Genomic DNA, 16,398 nt, shown 5'->3' on the forward strand with positions numbered 1-16,398 from the left:
AATATTCTGCTTTTAAATTATGAGAACATAAGAAATAGGAGCAGGAGTAGGCCACACGGCCCGTCGAACCTGCTCCACCATTTAATACGATCATGGCTGATCCGATCATGGACTCAGCTTCACTTCCCTGCCCACTCTCCATAACCCCTTATTCCCTTATCAGTTAAGAAACTGTCCATCTCTGTCTTAAATTTATTCAATGTCTCAGCTTCCACAGCTCTCTGAGGCAGTGAATTCCACAGATTTACAACCCTCAGAGAAGAAATTTCTCCTCATCTCTGTTTTAAATGGGTGGCCCCTTATTCTAAGATCATGCCCTCTAGTTCTAGTCTCCCCTATCAGTGAAAACATCCTCTCTGCATCCACTTTGTCAAGCCCCCACATGATCTTATATGTTTCGATAAGATCACCTCGCATTCTTCTGAATGCCAATGAGGCCCAACCTCCTCAACCTTTCCTCATAAGTCAACCCCTCATCTCCGGAATCAATCGAGTGAACCTTCTCTGAACTGCCTCCAAAGCAAGAATATTATTTTGTAAATATGGAAACCAAAACTGCATGCAACATTCCAGGTGTGACCTCACCAATACCCTGTCTAACTGGAGCAAGATTTCCCTGCTTTTATACTCCATCCCCTTTGCAATAAAGGCCAAGATTCCTTTGGCCTTCCTGATCACTTGTTGTACCTGCAAACTAACCTTTTGTATTTCATGCACAAGTACATAACAACATAAGAACATAAGAATTAGGAACAGGAGTAGGCCATCTAGCCCCTCGAGCCTGCTCCGCCATTCAACAAGATCATGGCTGATCTGGCCGTGGACTCAGCTCCACTTACCCGCCCGCTCCCCATAACCCTTAATTCCCTTATCGGTTAAAAATCTATCTATCTGTGGTTTGAATACATTCAATGAGCTAGCCTCAACTGCTTCCTTGGCCAGAGAATTCCACAGATTCACAACCCTCTGGGAGAAGAAATTCCTTCTCAACTCGGTTTTAAATTGGCTCCCCCGTATTTTGAGGCTGTGCCCCCTAGTTCTAGTCTCCCCGACCAGTGGAAACAACCTCTCTGCCTCTATCTTGTCTATTCCTTTCATTATTTTAAATGTTTCTATAAGATCACCCCTCATCCTTCTGAACTCCAACGAGTAAAGACCCAGTCTACTCAATCTATCATCATAAGGTAACCCCCTCATCTCCGGAATCAACCTAGTGAATCGTCTCTGTACCCCCTCCAAAGCCAGTATATCCTTCCTTAAGTAAGGTGACCAAAACTGCACGCAGTACTCCAGTTGCGGCCTCACCAATACCCTGTACAGTTGCTGCAGGACCTCCCTGCTTTTGTACTCCATCCCTCTCGCAATGAAGGTTCAACATTCCATTCGCCTTCCTGATTACCTGCTGCACCTGCAAACAAACTTTTTGGGATTCATGCACAAGGACCCCCAGGTCCCTCTGCACCGCAGCATGTTGTAATTTCTCCCCATTCAAATAATATTCCCTTTTACTGTTTTTTTTCCCAAGGTGGATGACCTCACATTTTCCGATGTTGTATTCCATCTGCCAAACCTTAGCCCATTCGCTTAACCTATCTCAATCTCTTTGCAGCCTCTCTGTGTCCTCTACACAACCCGCTTTCCCACTAATCTTTGTGTCATCTGCAAATTTTGTTACACTACACTCTGTCTCCTCTTCCAGGTCATCTATGTATATTATAAACAGTTGTGGTCCCAGCACCGATCCCTGTGGCACACCACTAACCACCGATTTCCAACCCGAAAAGGACCCATTTATCCCAACTCTCTGATTTCTGTTAGCTAGCCAATTCTCTATCCATGCTAATACATTTCCTCTGACTCCACGTACCTTTATCTTCTGCAGTAACCTTTTGTGTAGCACCTTATCGAATGTCCCCCCAGATCCTGCTGTACTGCAGCACTTTGCAATCTTTCTCCATTTAAATAATAACTTGCTCTTAGATTTTTCTGCCAAAGTGCATGACCTCATACTTTCCAACATTATACTCCATCTGCCAAATTTTTGCCCACTCATTTAGCCTGTCTATGTCCTTTTGCAGATTTTTTGTGTCCTCCTGACGCATTGCTTTTCCTCCCATCTTTGTATCATCAGCAAACTTGGCTACGTTACACTCAGTCTCTTCATCCAAGCCGTTAATATAGATTGTAAATAGTTGGGGTTCCAGCACTGATCCCTGCGGCACCCCACTAATTACTGATTGCCAAGCTGAGAATGAACCATTTATCCTGACTCTCTGTTCTGTTAGTTAGCCAATCCTCTATCCATGCTAATATATTACCCCCAACCCCGTGAACTTTTATCTTGTGTATTAACCTTTTATATGGCACCTTGTCAATTGCCTTCTGGAAGTCCAAATACACCGCATCCACTGATTCCCCTTTATCCACCCTGTTCGTTACATCCTCAAAGAATTCCAACAAATTTGTCAAACATGACTTCCCCTTCATAAATCCATGCTGACTCTGCCTGACCGAATTTTGCTTTTCTAAATGTCCTGCTACTGCTTCTTTAATTAAGGAACTCCAACATTTTCCCAACCACAGATGTTAGGCTAACTGGTCTATAGTTTCCTGCTTTTTGTTTGCCTCCTTTTTTAAATAGGGGAGTTACATTTGCAGTTTTCCAATCTGCTGGGATCTCCCCAGAATCCAGGGAATTTTGGTAAAATACAACCAATGGATCCACAATCCCTGCCGTTACTTCTCTTAAGACCCGAGGATGCAAGCCATCAGGTCCAGGGGATTTATCGGCCTTTAGTCCCATTATCTTACTGAGTACCACCTCCTTACTGATTGTGATTGTGTTAAGTTCCTCCCCCACCACCCCCACCCCCCCTTAGCCCCTTGACTGTTGGAATATTGTTTGTGTCCTCTACCGTAAAGACTGATTCAAAATATTTGTTCAAAGTTTCTGCCATCTCCATGTTCCCCAATACTAATTCCCTGGTCTTGTCCTCTAAGGGACCAACATTTACTTGAGCCACTCTTCTCCTTTTTATATACCTGTAGAAACTCTTGCTATCTGTTTTTATATTTTGTGCTAGTTTACTTTCATAGTCTATCTTCCCTTTTTTAATCATTTTTTTAGTCGTTCTTTGCTGGCTTTTAAAAGCTTCCCAATCTTCTGTCCTCCCACTAGTTTTGGCCACTTTGTATGCTCTTGTTTTTAATTGGATACATAGAAACATAGAAAATAGGTGCAGGAGTAGGCCATTTGGCACTTCGAGCCTGCACCGTTCTTTATTTCTTTAATTAGCCATGGATGGCTATCTTTTCTCTTGCACCCTTTCCTCCTCACTTGAATATATTTTTCTTGAGAGTTGTGAAATATCTGATTAAATTATATATGATTACATATGAATGTGTTTTAAACTTATAATAATCAGAGTGTTTTTCAAATATCTGGATGATTATTAAAATTAATACCATTTAATCATTAATAAAATAGACTGGCAAAACTGAGATTGAAAATATTATTGCAGAAACTTGAATATCCTGAGCATGTTCTAAAGTTATGCTTTTTAAAAAAACACATTTTACAGACAAGCAGATGGATTTCTGTGCCTCTCTCACATCCTCTTTAATCTCTTGATGAATACGATATAGTAAATGTAGTGCTAGTAATTATTTGCACTCTTTAGCATCATTAGTCAGAAACTTGGAGAAAACAGGAGGCACTCAGAGAATGAGAATTAGTCATCATCATAGGCGATCCCTTGAAGCGAGAATGACTTGCTTCCACGCCAAAAAAAGGACGAGATCACAGGTGTTTCAATGAAGGATCCAAACTACCTCCTGAAGGGTGGAAGATGCCTGTGTGTGCATTTTTTTAACGTGAGTAGCCGTTGCACACCAGCCACCACACGGGCTTGACAGAGCTAGGTCTTGGTCCAGTGGCAAGGATTACCCAACACAGCTCTGCTGCATGAACCTAGTGCGCACACGTATCGCAGTGTGGGCTGGTCCGTGCTGCCCCTGGGCCCCTGGGCCCCTGGCCCCGAACTCACGCCTCCCCTGAGCCCCGATCACATCCCTCCACGGTCTCTCGCTGTTCCTTCGCCCCTCTCGCTGCTCCTGCTATATCTGCCCACGCTCCAATCACCGACCTGGATCTTGATGACATCACTCTTCACAGCCGTCGCCCTCCTGCACCAGCTTGTGCTGTACCTTGTAGTGGCCTCCATGCTGCCCATGAGAATTAGTAAGGCACGGGGGGAAAACTGGTTCAAGTTTAACTGCATGCTGTTCACGGACAAAAGTAAAAAGAAATATTTCCTACAACGGTCTCGGTTTAGCTCGCATTCTAATTATTTCTGCCTCATTCTCTGTGTCTTTCTGTTGTTTTCCACTCTTTACATATGAGCATACTTTCGCTATGATTCTCGCATATTTTCTCTCATTGTTTCTTTCTGACCCTTTGGCCCCAATATTTACAGGGAGGCAGGGGAAGGAGCGGGTGTGCCAGTCACTCTCAGCAAAACCTGGAAATGCCGGGAATGCGAAGACCTGCCAAATTTAGTGTCTGAAGTTTCTGGGGGAGTGAGGGGGGAACTCAGAGTGGGACGTTGAGGAGGGGAGCGATCCCAGCGTGGGAGGGGGGCAGGGGGGGGGGAGGGAGAGAGAGAGTGTGGGGACAAGAGAGAGAGGGAGCGCGGGGTGGAGAGAGGGAGCGCGGGGAGGAGAGAGAGAGGGAGCGCGGGGAGGAGAGAGAGAGGGGGAGCATGGGGAGGAGAGAGAGAGGGAGCGCGGGGAGGAGAGAGAGGGAGCACGGGGAGGAGAGAGGGAGCGCGGAAAGGAGAGAGAGAGGGAGCACGGGGAGGAGAGAGAGGGGGAGCGTGGGGAGGAGAGAGCGAGGGAGTGCGGGGAGGAGAGAGAGGGAGCGCGGGGAGGAGAGAGAGGGAGCGCGGGGAGGAGAGAGAGGGGGAGCGCGGGGAGGAGAGAGAGGGAGTGCGGGGAGGAGAGAGAGTGAGCGCAGGGAGGAGAGAGAGGGGGAGTGCGGGGAGGAGAGGGGGAGCGCGGGGAGGAGAGAGAGGGGGGATCGCGGGGAGGAGAGAGAGGGAGTGCGGGGAGGAGAGAGAGGGAGCGCAGGGAGGAGAGAGGGAGGAGCGCGGGGAGGAGAGAGAGGGGGAGTGTGGGGAGGAGAGGGGGAGTGTGGGGAGGAGAGAGAGGGGGAGCGTGGGGAGGAGAGAGAGGGGGGAGCGCAGGGAGGAGAGAGGGGGAGCGTGGGGAGGAGAGGGGGAGTGTGGGGAGGAGAGAGAGAGGGAGCGCGGGGAGGAGAGAGAGGGGGAGCACGGGGAGGAGAGAGAGGGGGAGCGTGGGGAGAGAGAGGGGGGAGCGCGTGGAAGAGAGAGAGGGGGAGCGCGGGGAGGAGAGAGAAGGAGAATGCGGGGAGGAGAGGGGGAGTGTGGGGAGGAGAGAGCGGGGGAGCGCGGGGAGGAGAGGGGGAGCGCGGGGAGGAGAGGGGGAGTGTGGGGAGGAGAGAGAGGGGGAGCGCGGGGAGGAGAGGGGGTAGTGTGGGGAGGAGAGAGAGGGGGAGCGCGGGGAGGGGAGGGGGAGTGTGGGGAGGGGAGAGAGGGGGAGCGTGGGGAGGAGAGGGAGAGTGTGGGGAGGAGAGGGGGAGCGCGGGGAGAGAGAGGGGGAGTGTGGGGAGAAGAGAGAGGGGGAGCGCAGGGAGGAGAGAGAGGGGGAGTGCGGGGAGGAGAGGGGGAGCGGGGAGGAGAGAGAGGGGGAGTGGGAAGGAGAGAGAGGGGGAGGAGAGAGAGGGGGAGTGCGGGGAGGAGAGAGAGAGGGAGTGCGGGGAGGAGAGAGAGGGGGAGCGCGGGGAGGAGAGGGGGAGCGCGGGGAGGAGAGAGAGGGGGCACGGGGAGGGGAGAGAGGGAGCGTGGGGAGGAGAGAGAGGGGGAGCGGGGAGGAGAGAGAGGGGGAGTGTGGGGAGGAGAGAGAGGGGGAGTGTGGGGAGAGGAAAGGGGGGGAGCGCGGGGAGGGGAGAGAGAGGGAGCACGGGGAGGAGAGAGAGGGGGAGTGCGGGGAGGAGAGAGAGGGGGAGCGTGGGGAGGAGAGGGGGAGTGCGGGGACGAGAGAGAGGGGGAGCGCGGGGAGGATAGAGGGAGGAGCGCGGGGAGGAGAGAGAGGGGGAGCGCAGGGAGGAGAGAGAGGGAGTGCGGGGAGGAGAGAGAAGGGGAGCGCGGGGAGGAGGGAGGAGAGGGGGAGCGCGGGGAGGAGAGAGAGGGGGAGCGCGGGGAGGGGAGAGAGGGAGCGCGGGGAGGAGCGAGGTTGTGCGGGGGGGTTTATCGTGGGTACGGGAGAGGGAGCGCGGGAAGTAGAGGGAGCAGAGAGCGGGGAGGAGAGAGAAACTTAGAAAAATAGGTGCAGGAGTATGCCATTCGGCCCTTTGAGCAGCGTGTGGGGAGAGTTATCATGGGTAGGGGAGATAGAGATCGTGGCGGTGGACTGATTGCGGGCGCTGGGATCAGTCGATCGCGGGGAGGCAGATCACCGCTATTTTGCTTGAAGCACTGGGGGAGCACTTCTGCTTCTCCTGGCCCACAAGCAGTACTGTCAAAACACTTACCAGCTCCCGCCTCCCTTTAGCTGCCGGGTTATCCAAGCCCTGGGAAATCTGTCCACAACTGTTCAATCCAAAATCCCCTGACAGTTCCTCATTTAAATACTCTATATGTTGATAGTGTTAAATAAGTCTTTACCTCTAAACTATCTGAATGCGCTGCCCATTGCAATGGAGTGAATTTGTGAATGCGATCAACTTCATTAATGCTGGCTCCATTTTTCACCATCTGCTCAAGTTCCTCCACATCACTGGCTTTAACTGCATCATGAATACTGACAAAAGACTTCTTCTTCCTTGCCGCTGTCAAATAGGAACAATTTCAATAAATGAATGCAGACAATTTGCAATAATATAACAACATTTTAATGCCACTGGGCTTGTTAGTACTTCTGGTTTTCTCAAGTAGTGCTAGAGATATTAAAGGAAGAATGAGCACCTTACACTTGGTAAATAAAATAAATAAAACCGAAACAAAATATTTTCATCATTCCACATTTGACGTTTTCAGCATTTTGCCTTTTTTCCGACTTTCTTTCCTGAAGGCGCTGATTCATCGTGTGGTACAATTCCATAGATGCTGACCATCCAATGGGAACTCAATCAAGTGGACAATTTGTGAGCTTAGATAGCATTTTCTGGCTGACTATTCTATCACTGGGGCATCACAAGCAAACCTGTCCTCATCAGCATGTGCACACTTTCTAGCAGTGGTCTGAGTAGGGAGCATAAGTTGGAACCTTGGCTGTTTCCCTGGGACACTGAAGACACTTACTTTGCTCCCACACCACCACTCTGGCTGAGAGCAGCCAACTCAACACACATTGTGGATCGTGCTGGAGATTAGCCCTGGTCTGTACACTGTAGGGCCAAAATTGCCCACCGCCCAAAATGAGGCGCACCTACTGTTTTTTGCCGTTAATTACTGCCGCTTCATTAGAGGGAAATTGGTGGCGGGGATGGGCTCTTTGCAGCGGTGTGGGTGCGGAATGGCGGATTGGGCCGCGAAATTCACCCGTTGCCGATTTACTCATAACGAGGCAGCTGCTCCCTGGCCTTCTTAAAGGGGAGGTTTTGCAGCTAGGCCTTGAGCACTGAGTTTGTCCCTGTTGCTTGCGAAGGAATGGCTAATGCCAGAGGTCCAAGGAGGGCCACCTACTTTTCTGATGTGGAACTGAGACCCTGATCCAAGCTGTGGAGGGAAGGATCGCGTCCTGTATCTAGACACAGGCAGACCCACTTGCCCCGTCTTTGTGAATGTCTGGAGAGAGATTGCTGTGGAAGTGTCGGGGACCTCCATTCATGACCGCACCGCGACACAATGCCGCAAAAGGCTGAACGACATCATTCGACTGATGAAAGTGAGTACATGTTCCCCCAACACCTCACCTTCCATCTGCGAGCCTCTCCTTCATCTTCTCTTATTTCCCACCTTTATATATAGTCATTGAAGCACCATTTGATTGCTGAGGCATGCATATATATGTGTGCATACTCGCAATGGAGGCTCCCTTTCATATCAGAGTTATATGGACCCAGACTTGCACATTGCCGAGGTCTCATGACACTGCTACTCAACAACCCTTCTTTGCTTTGCAGGCCAAGTTATGTCACAACCGTTTGGAGAAACAGAGGACTGGTGGAGGCGAGGCCGATATCCAGCAGCTGATTGATATTGAAGAAAGGGTGCAGCAGCTAGTGGGCCCACATGTTGCCTTCCCTGTGGCTGTCAGTCATGTGGATTGCGTTGAGGGCAGCATCGGTAAGTGAAGGCCTTCCTTTAATGCCATCTCTCCTTGCAAGTCCAAGCACCTACTAGGTAATTGCTTATGATTGTGTGCAAGTTGCTTGCTGCATGGTGCAATGCCCTACCTCACCCTGATGAGACCTCTTGTACCATTTATGATTGCAGATGAGACCCAGAGTGTGAGCCAGAGCGAGACCGAGCCCCTTAAAGCAACTGGGAGCCATAGTCAGGTGGACACCCTTGAGGCGAGTGGGAGCCAGCCTCGGGACGAGACACTTGAGCCCATTGCAGATATTGCCGGCATGTCCAATGAGGGTGAGGAAGAGGAGGACAGTGCTGCCAGCACCGCATCACTACTTCCTACACTCGCACGTGGCAACGCAGATACTGGGATTACGCGGTCGGGACATTTAGAATTAGCAGAGGAGTCTGCACTGGGTGATGTACCGGGGCCTAGTGGGCTGCAGCATGGTCAAGGGCAAAGGCAATCTCGGGTGCCATCTCTCCGGATGTCGAGTTCCTACACGAGTTCTGCTGCAGAAGACTCAGACGAGCCCATCGATGTTGGGGCTTATGAAAGAAGGTTGGAGGCCATGCATTTGCAGATGTTGGGGGCAATGACAAGGGTGCCCAAAAGCCTGTCGCAGGTGTTCAGGAGTATGGAGGAGTCTGCCTCCTGCATTGTGGACAGCTCTGCACACACCATGGAGCCCATCATTGCCAGTGTGCAGACGATGGTGGACTCCCAGAGTGACCATGCGGATCCAGTTGTGATGCCGTGTGTCTTTGGCGATGTGGCAGCTGCCATTACAGCACAGGTGCAAGGGAACAAACGTCTGAGTGCTGCTTTGGAGAGGATGGTCGCTGCCCTGGAAGCTCAGAATGCTCTCATGTACTCTGGGCAACAGGCCATGGAGCGTCTTACTGCTGTCGTCTCTGGTGGCATCGAGACTGTGTCTGCTCTCATGCAGTCTCAGCTGGATGCCACACGAGATATGACTGCTGCCATCGTGGCTGGGTCCACCGTGGTCCACCGGGGGCCTTCCGGTGTCGCGCCACCTTGCTGACTTGTGCTCCAGCAGATTGGTGGTGATGGTGATGGTGAGATGCTACCCCGGGAGAGTGGTGCAGGGTCATCGGACCAGGATCCTGATGTGCTCTCAGGATCAAAGTAGTCCTGAGCCGAGACCTGCCACTCTGCCATTGCTGCCAAGCTTGGAATCACCCGAGCCAGTTCTGACTGAAAGCGCTGAGGAGGAAGTGGCCCAGTCTGCAGCCGGCCCTTCCAGGGCCAGAGCTGCTCGAGGGCATCCTAGAAGGACATCTGTAGCTTCTACACCTGAAACACAGCAGCCTTCCCAGAGCCATGATGCAGCCACAGGGGAGACACCACGACATAATTCCAGAATAGGAATGCGTAAGAGGGGTTATAAGGAAATGCACAAGGGTGAGACCTGATCATGTGTATATTTTGTGGATCCATTATTTGTGGTGGAATAAATCTGTATTTTGGCTTTGATTATCTATACAGGTTTCTCATTTGACTGTGGAGAATGATGTGTTAAAGGGCTCATTGGTTTGGCCGTAGAGATGGACAGATGAAGGTAAAAGTTGCACATGAACTGAGTGGAAAAAGCAGCAATGAGATGGTTTAGGACTTCCCTGGCAGGGTCTGGATGGTGATGCGCCTCCTGTATGGCCGGCGACTGGCATCTTGCTCCTCCTCCTCCTCCCCCCACATTGTGCATTGTGCTCCTGCGCCTGCTCCACCTGGTCCTCCTCTCAGATGGTACTACAATAGTTGTGCCCTCATGGCTGTGAATAAGCAGCGGACGACGACGAATAGGAACTCCTGCTCAGGCGAGTACCGCAGCACTCCTCTTGAATGATCCAGGCAATGGAGCCTCTGCTTAAGGATTTCGATGGTCTGGTCACTGATGCACATGGTGGCTGAATGCACGTCACTGTATGATTGTTGCACTGCAGCCCTGGGGTGGCGAAGGGGAGTCAGCAGCCAAGTGCAGCGTGGGTAGCCCTTGTCTCCAAGGAGCCAGCCGCAATCTTGGTTTGGCCCAGCAAAGACACCTAGCACACCAGTCTGCCCTCGGATGAAAACATCGTGGCTGCTGTCAGGATACCGGGCATCAACTGCCATGATTTTGCGTATGTGGTCGCACGCCAGCTGGACATTGAGGGAGCAGAATCCCTTGCGGTTTCTGAAGATCTCAGGATTGTTCTGCGGCACCCTCAATGCCATGTAGGTGCAGTCTATGGTGCCCTGAACCCTGGGGAAGCCCGCAATCCTCACAAATCTGGTCTGCTGCCCCACTTGCTTCTCCCTGCACACAGGGAAGGATATGTAGTCCCTCCTCCTCATACAGAGCATCTGTAACCTGACGGATGGAACTTGGAGATGTTCGAGATATCTGCAGTTGCAGCTTGAAAAGATCCAGTCACATAGAAATTGAGCACGATGGCCACCTTTAAGGCGATGGTCAGAGCAGTCCTCAACCTGGTTTGAGGCTGCAGGAGATTGCACAGCTCAGTCATGATGTCCTTGCAGAAGCGCAGTCTCCAGAGACACTGGTTATCCGTAAGGTCAATGTATGAGAACTGCTAACTGTAGACCCTTTGTCGATAGGGCCTTCTGCTACCACATCCCTCCTCTCACAGCTGTCTCATTACCTTCTCCCTCCTGCTCTTGTTGGTCCTCACTCTCTGCAGCCTGCTGCTGGCAAGCATCTGCTTCCTGTGCCTGCTGTCTCCTGTCCATCTCGCCCATTATGTTGTGCGGGGGTGAGCGTACCTGACCCTCCTCCTGACGGCATGTCCTTCCTGAGGTCCTTCCTGGGGCATCGCTGTGGCTTCAGCTCTGTCGCCATCTCCCTGGCCTTCTGCATGTTCCTCAGCCATATGTGCTGCGTCCCTTGCCCGCTGCCTCTCCAGCCGTTGGAGCCGGCGACACCTTCTCCTGCGTGCCTCCCTGCCATGCACAATGTGCAGGAGATGTTGCGCTGCCAGCACTGACCCCATTTAGTTCTCCTCCACAAGCCCAGCCTCCACAATCATGGTTCTCTGTTGTAGAGATTGAAGAGCCTGGCCCACTATCAATCAGTCCTATTGTCAGCAAGGCAGCTCGTAATGTTTGGAAAAGTCCGACAAAATCTTGCTGGCAAGAAACACGCAACACGCCTTTAAAGGCCGCTGGTGGTCTTGAGCAAGCCCTGTGTACCGACCCAGAAACCTGTCGTTGGCACCAACAGGCAGCCGGAAGAATATTTGAGGTGAATTTAGCTTCCGGGGCGTGTCTGTGGCGGTGCACGCTCTGATGACATCGTTAACGACGCATCTGCAGGAGCCAGGTGGAAGTGGGGGGGTGGTGGGGGGGGGGAGCGTGGTGGATATAGACAGCGCTGCAAAAACCCATGAGGGCAATGCCGTGAACATCGGCCAGGCCGCTGCAACTTGGCGGCCATTCAGCACCGCCCTGTGGCCGCCACTTTCAGGTGGCCAGAGGCCTTATAGAAAAGGGTAATTTTGGCCCGTGTCTTTGTCCACAGAGCTATCAGGAAGCCTTACGTTCTGAACATTTTTAGTGCTCTAGAAAAAGCAAATCTTTCTTTGATGTTGGAGTGATTGGCACTGGTTAAAAGGCCACTTTATTTATTGGTTTGGGCCATCGAGTTGCTAAAATTAAAAATTTACTAAATTAAAACGGATATAAATATGAGAAAGAAATAGGCAAATTAAAGCAAGCAGCAATAAAAGGTAACTAAAAGAAATCAACTTAAATCCATCTGATAATCAAACCTTAATATTAAAGATGAATCAATTCGCAATACGTTTCTTGAAGGCACAAAAGTCCCACAGGAAAAGTGGTCCAACCGCAGCTAATAAGAGAAGTTAAAGACAGTATTAGATCAAAGGAAGAGGCTTATAATGTTGCCAAAAAGGGTAGTAGGCCTGTGGATTGGGAAGATTTTCGAATTCAGCAAAGGAGGACCAAGAAATTGATAAAGAAAGAGAAAATAGAATAGGAGTGTAAACTATTCTATTAAAACAGACTGTAAAAGCTTCTATAGGTATGTAAAAAGGAAAGGATTAACAAAAGTAAACATGGGAATCTTACAAGCTGAGATAGGGGAAGTTATAATGGGGAATAAGGAAATAGCAGAGAAATTAAACAAATACTTTGGGGGAGAAATTGGGTAGCAACCCGTTTGGGACGATAACTTTTACAGCAGCGCAAAAATATCACTGGAACTCTGACACAAACTTCCAGTTTAGCGCTCCAGGAAGGCCAGGAAGCCACTTCCCTTGGAGTGCGAAAGCCAGCAAGAGGCGCAGTAGCAGTGCAGAGGTACAGAGCTGCCCAATGTCGAGGGCAGCACTGCAGGGAATGGAGGCTCCTCTCCTCCCTTAAAGGAAAGGGCCATTGCTGCAGGCTTTGCATTTCAACAATGTCCCTCATTGCCGTGGCAGCAGCAATCCAGGACAATCAGCCCCAACTACTCGAACAGAGTGCAGGGCTGATCAATCGCGGCATTTCAAAATTTTCAATAACCAACCTACGGTATAAAAAGTATATTTTTATGCACACAAGCGGCATTACCTTTAATTACCGCTTCCCAAGCAGCCGGCCTCCCTAGCATCCGGCCTCCCTAGCAGCGCTTCCTGTAGCTATTGATGCTGTCGCCCGGCGATGCTGCAGGAGGCAGAACATAGAAACATAGAAAATAGGTGCAGGAGTAGGCCATTCGGCCCTTCTAGTCTGCACCACCATTCAATTAGTTCATGGCTGAACATTCAACTTCAGTACCCCATTCCTGCTTTCTCGCCATACCCCTTGATCCCCCTAGTAGTAAGGACCTCATCTAACCAAAGTTCGGGTCCGGGACGATGCGCAGCACGATGACGTCACAATCTCTGGGCGCATGAGATCTTGGCGCTAGGGGTTACCGCCACCAGGGGAATTTAGCCGCAAAGCCGTTAGCACCTCCGGGGGCGATAACGGGGAGCTAACAGGGGGGGCTCAAACAAGGCCAATTTTGAGCCCTTTGTGTCTGTCTTCGCGGAAGAAGATGCAGAAAACTTCCCAGAAATAGTGGAGAACCAAGGTCTAGTGAGAATGGGGATCTCAAAGAAATTCGTTTTCGTAAAAAAAAGTGTCATGTATTCAACCAGCATTGTAACCCATGTATAAACTGACCTAAGTTGTACACCATGAGAACACTGACCACTAGGTGGGAGACACTCCTAACTTGGACCTTCAGGTATAAAAGGGGAAGCTCCACCCACCTTCATCACTTGAGTGTGAAGGAATAAAGGACAGGTCACAGACTGACCTTCTCTCAAGCATGGGCCTCGTGTGCATTTATACTGTGTAGCAAGGACGTATCAATGGCGACAAGAAACTGGGATTTAAACCACGCGAGCATGGCCACTAGCAGAACAGACGAGAGGTACTGTGTTAAGGAATGGTTGGGACAGAGATTCAACGTTGTTAAAGCAGCACACAGTTCTCCAGGCAGACAAGGGCAGTCAGGCATGACCCAACATGTAATCGAACCCAGAAGGGGAGTTCGACAGAGACAATGGCAAGCTGAACAGCGATTCACGCCATTGCAAGGGACAATGCGGCCAGTAATGGGGCCATCAACACCTGTTAATGGTGCACTCAAGGACAATAACAGGGGCAGTCAGGGACGATCGACTGGCAAGGGATCTTTTGTTTCAAACTGCAACTCATGCTGGAGGCGTGGAGGCATACATTCAGCCGGAGTTTACAGAGATGAGCAAAACACCGGCAGAAATTGCAGAAATGGACACTGGGGGAAATCGCTGGAAGCTGAAGTTCTGCGAGTTCATGTGGAGCATGTATACAGTTCATACACCAGGACGCCGCCGATAATGATGAAAGTGCTCCTCAATGGCATCCCAGTATCAATGGAGTTAGACACGGGTGCCAGCCAGTCCCTGATGGGTATCAAACAGTTCGAAAAGTTGTGGGCATTCAAGGCCAGGAGGCTAAAATTATCGCCGATTGACGCACAGCTACGGACTTACACAAAGCAGATCATTCCGGTGCTAGGCAGCGCCACGGTAGTCGTGACCCACAAAGATTCGGAGAACAGGTTACCACTCTGGATTGTCCCAGGGGACGGTCCCGCACTACTGGGGAAGAGTTGGCTTGCTGTCATGAACTGGAAATGGGGCGATGTCAATGCAATTTCCTCTGTGGAGCGAGTATCATGCTCACAGGTCCTGGACAAATTTGACTCATTATTTCAACCCGGCAGTGGCACTTTCATGGGGGCCAAGGTAGTGATTCACATAAACCCAGACGCTAGACCAGTACACCACAAGGTCAGAGCGGTGCTGTACGTGATGCGGGAAAAGATAGAAGACGAATTGGACCGCCTGTTGAGGGAAGGCATCATCTCCCCAGTCGAATTCAGTGACTGGACGAGCCCGATTGTGCTGGTGCTCAAGGCGGATGGGTCGGTCAGGATATGTGGCGATTACAAGGCCACCATCAATCGGGTGTCACTCCAAGACCAGTACACGCTACCGAGAGCGGAGGACCTCTTTGCGACGCTATCCGGTGGCAAACTTTTTTCAAAATTGGCCTGACCTCAGCTTACATGACCCAGGAGCTGGCGAGTGAGTCGAAGAAGCTGACCACCATCACGACACGCAAGGGGTTGTTTGAGTACAACAGATGTCCGTTCGGGATTCACTCGGCCGCCGCGATCTTCCAACGAAATATGGAAAGCCTCCTCGAGTCGATTCCAGGGACGGTGGTTTTTCAGGACGACATCCTCATTACGGGTTACGATACTGAAGAACACCTCCACAACCTGGAGGAGGTGCTACGCAGACTGGACCGGGTAGGTCTGCGACTGAAAAAGGCGAAGTGCGTCTTCCTAGCATCAGAGGTAGAATTCTTGGGGATGAGGGTAGCAGCAGACGGGATCAGCCCTACTGCATCCAAGACGGAAGCGATCCAGAGAGCACCCAGACCCCGTAACACGACGGAGCTGTGTTCGTTCCTGGGGCTCCTGAACTATTTTGGTAACTTTCTTCCCAAATTGAGCATGCTGCTAGAGCCGCTACACGTGCTCCTACGCAAAGGTTGCGAATGGGTCTGGGGGGACAGCCAGGAAAGGGCTTTTAATAGAGCACGCAATTTGTTATGTTCCAACAATCTGTTAACGCTATATGATCCATGTAAGAAACTTGTGTTAACGTGCAATACGTCGTCCTATGGTGTCAGGTGTGTGTTACAGCATGTCAATGCCAAGGGTCAGTTACAGCCGGTAGCTTATGCCTCCAGGAGTCTGTCCCAGGCAGAAAGGGCTATGGGATGGTAGAAAAGGAGGCGCTCGCATGTGTATATGCGGTAAAGAAAATGCACCAGTACCTGTTTGGCAGGAAATTTGAGCTGGAGACAGATCACAAACCCCTAACGTCCCTTTTGGCCAACAACAAGGCCATAAATGCAAACGCATCGGCCCGCATACAGAGGTGGGCACTCACGTTAGCTGCCTATGACTACACAATTCGGCACACACCGGGCACCGAAAACTGCGCCGATGCACTCAGCAGGCTCCCACTGGGCACCACTGAGGGGGCTACCGAGCATGGTGCTGAGATGGTTATGGCTGTTGAAGCTTTCGGAAGCGAAGGCTCACCGTGACAACCCGTCAGATTAAAGTCTGGACAAATAGAGACCCGCTATTGTCTCTAGTCAAGAAATGTGTCCTGAATGGGAACTGGGCAGCCACGTACAGGGCATGCCCTGAGAAATTTAAACCATTTCACAGGCGCAAGGATGAACTCTCGATTCAGGCCGATTGCCTACTGTGGGGAAACCGCGTAGTCATGCCCCAGATGGGCAGAGAGGTGTTCATCAGAGAACTCCACAATGGGCACCCGGGCATTGTCACGATGAAGGCAATTGCCAGGTCACACATTTGGTGGCCAGGGATAGACGCAGATCTGGAACTTTGTGTTCGCAGGTGCAACACGTGTGCCCAGCTGGGCC

General features: G+C 51.0%; 1 protein-coding gene across 1 annotated transcript in view; it reads right to left on the minus strand.

The window, feature by feature from the left end:
* Positions 1-8,000, minus strand: part of LOC139274614 (ankyrin repeat domain-containing protein 42-like) — a 69,538-nt gene extending 61,538 nt beyond the window's left edge. The window contains exons 1-2 of the mRNA XM_070891292.1: positions 7,994-8,000; positions 6,744-6,907 (exon numbers count right to left, since the gene is read on the minus strand). Of these exons, the coding sequence (XP_070747393.1) occupies positions 6,744-6,907; positions 7,994-8,000 (171 nt within the window). The remainder of the gene's footprint in view (positions 1-6,743; positions 6,908-7,993) is intronic.
* Between the last annotated feature and the right edge of the window lie 8,398 nt (positions 8,001-16,398).

This window comes from Pristiophorus japonicus, chromosome 10 (assembly GCF_044704955.1).
Source record: "Pristiophorus japonicus isolate sPriJap1 chromosome 10, sPriJap1.hap1, whole genome shotgun sequence".
Lineage (NCBI taxonomy): Eukaryota > Metazoa > Chordata > Chondrichthyes > Pristiophoridae > Pristiophorus > Pristiophorus japonicus.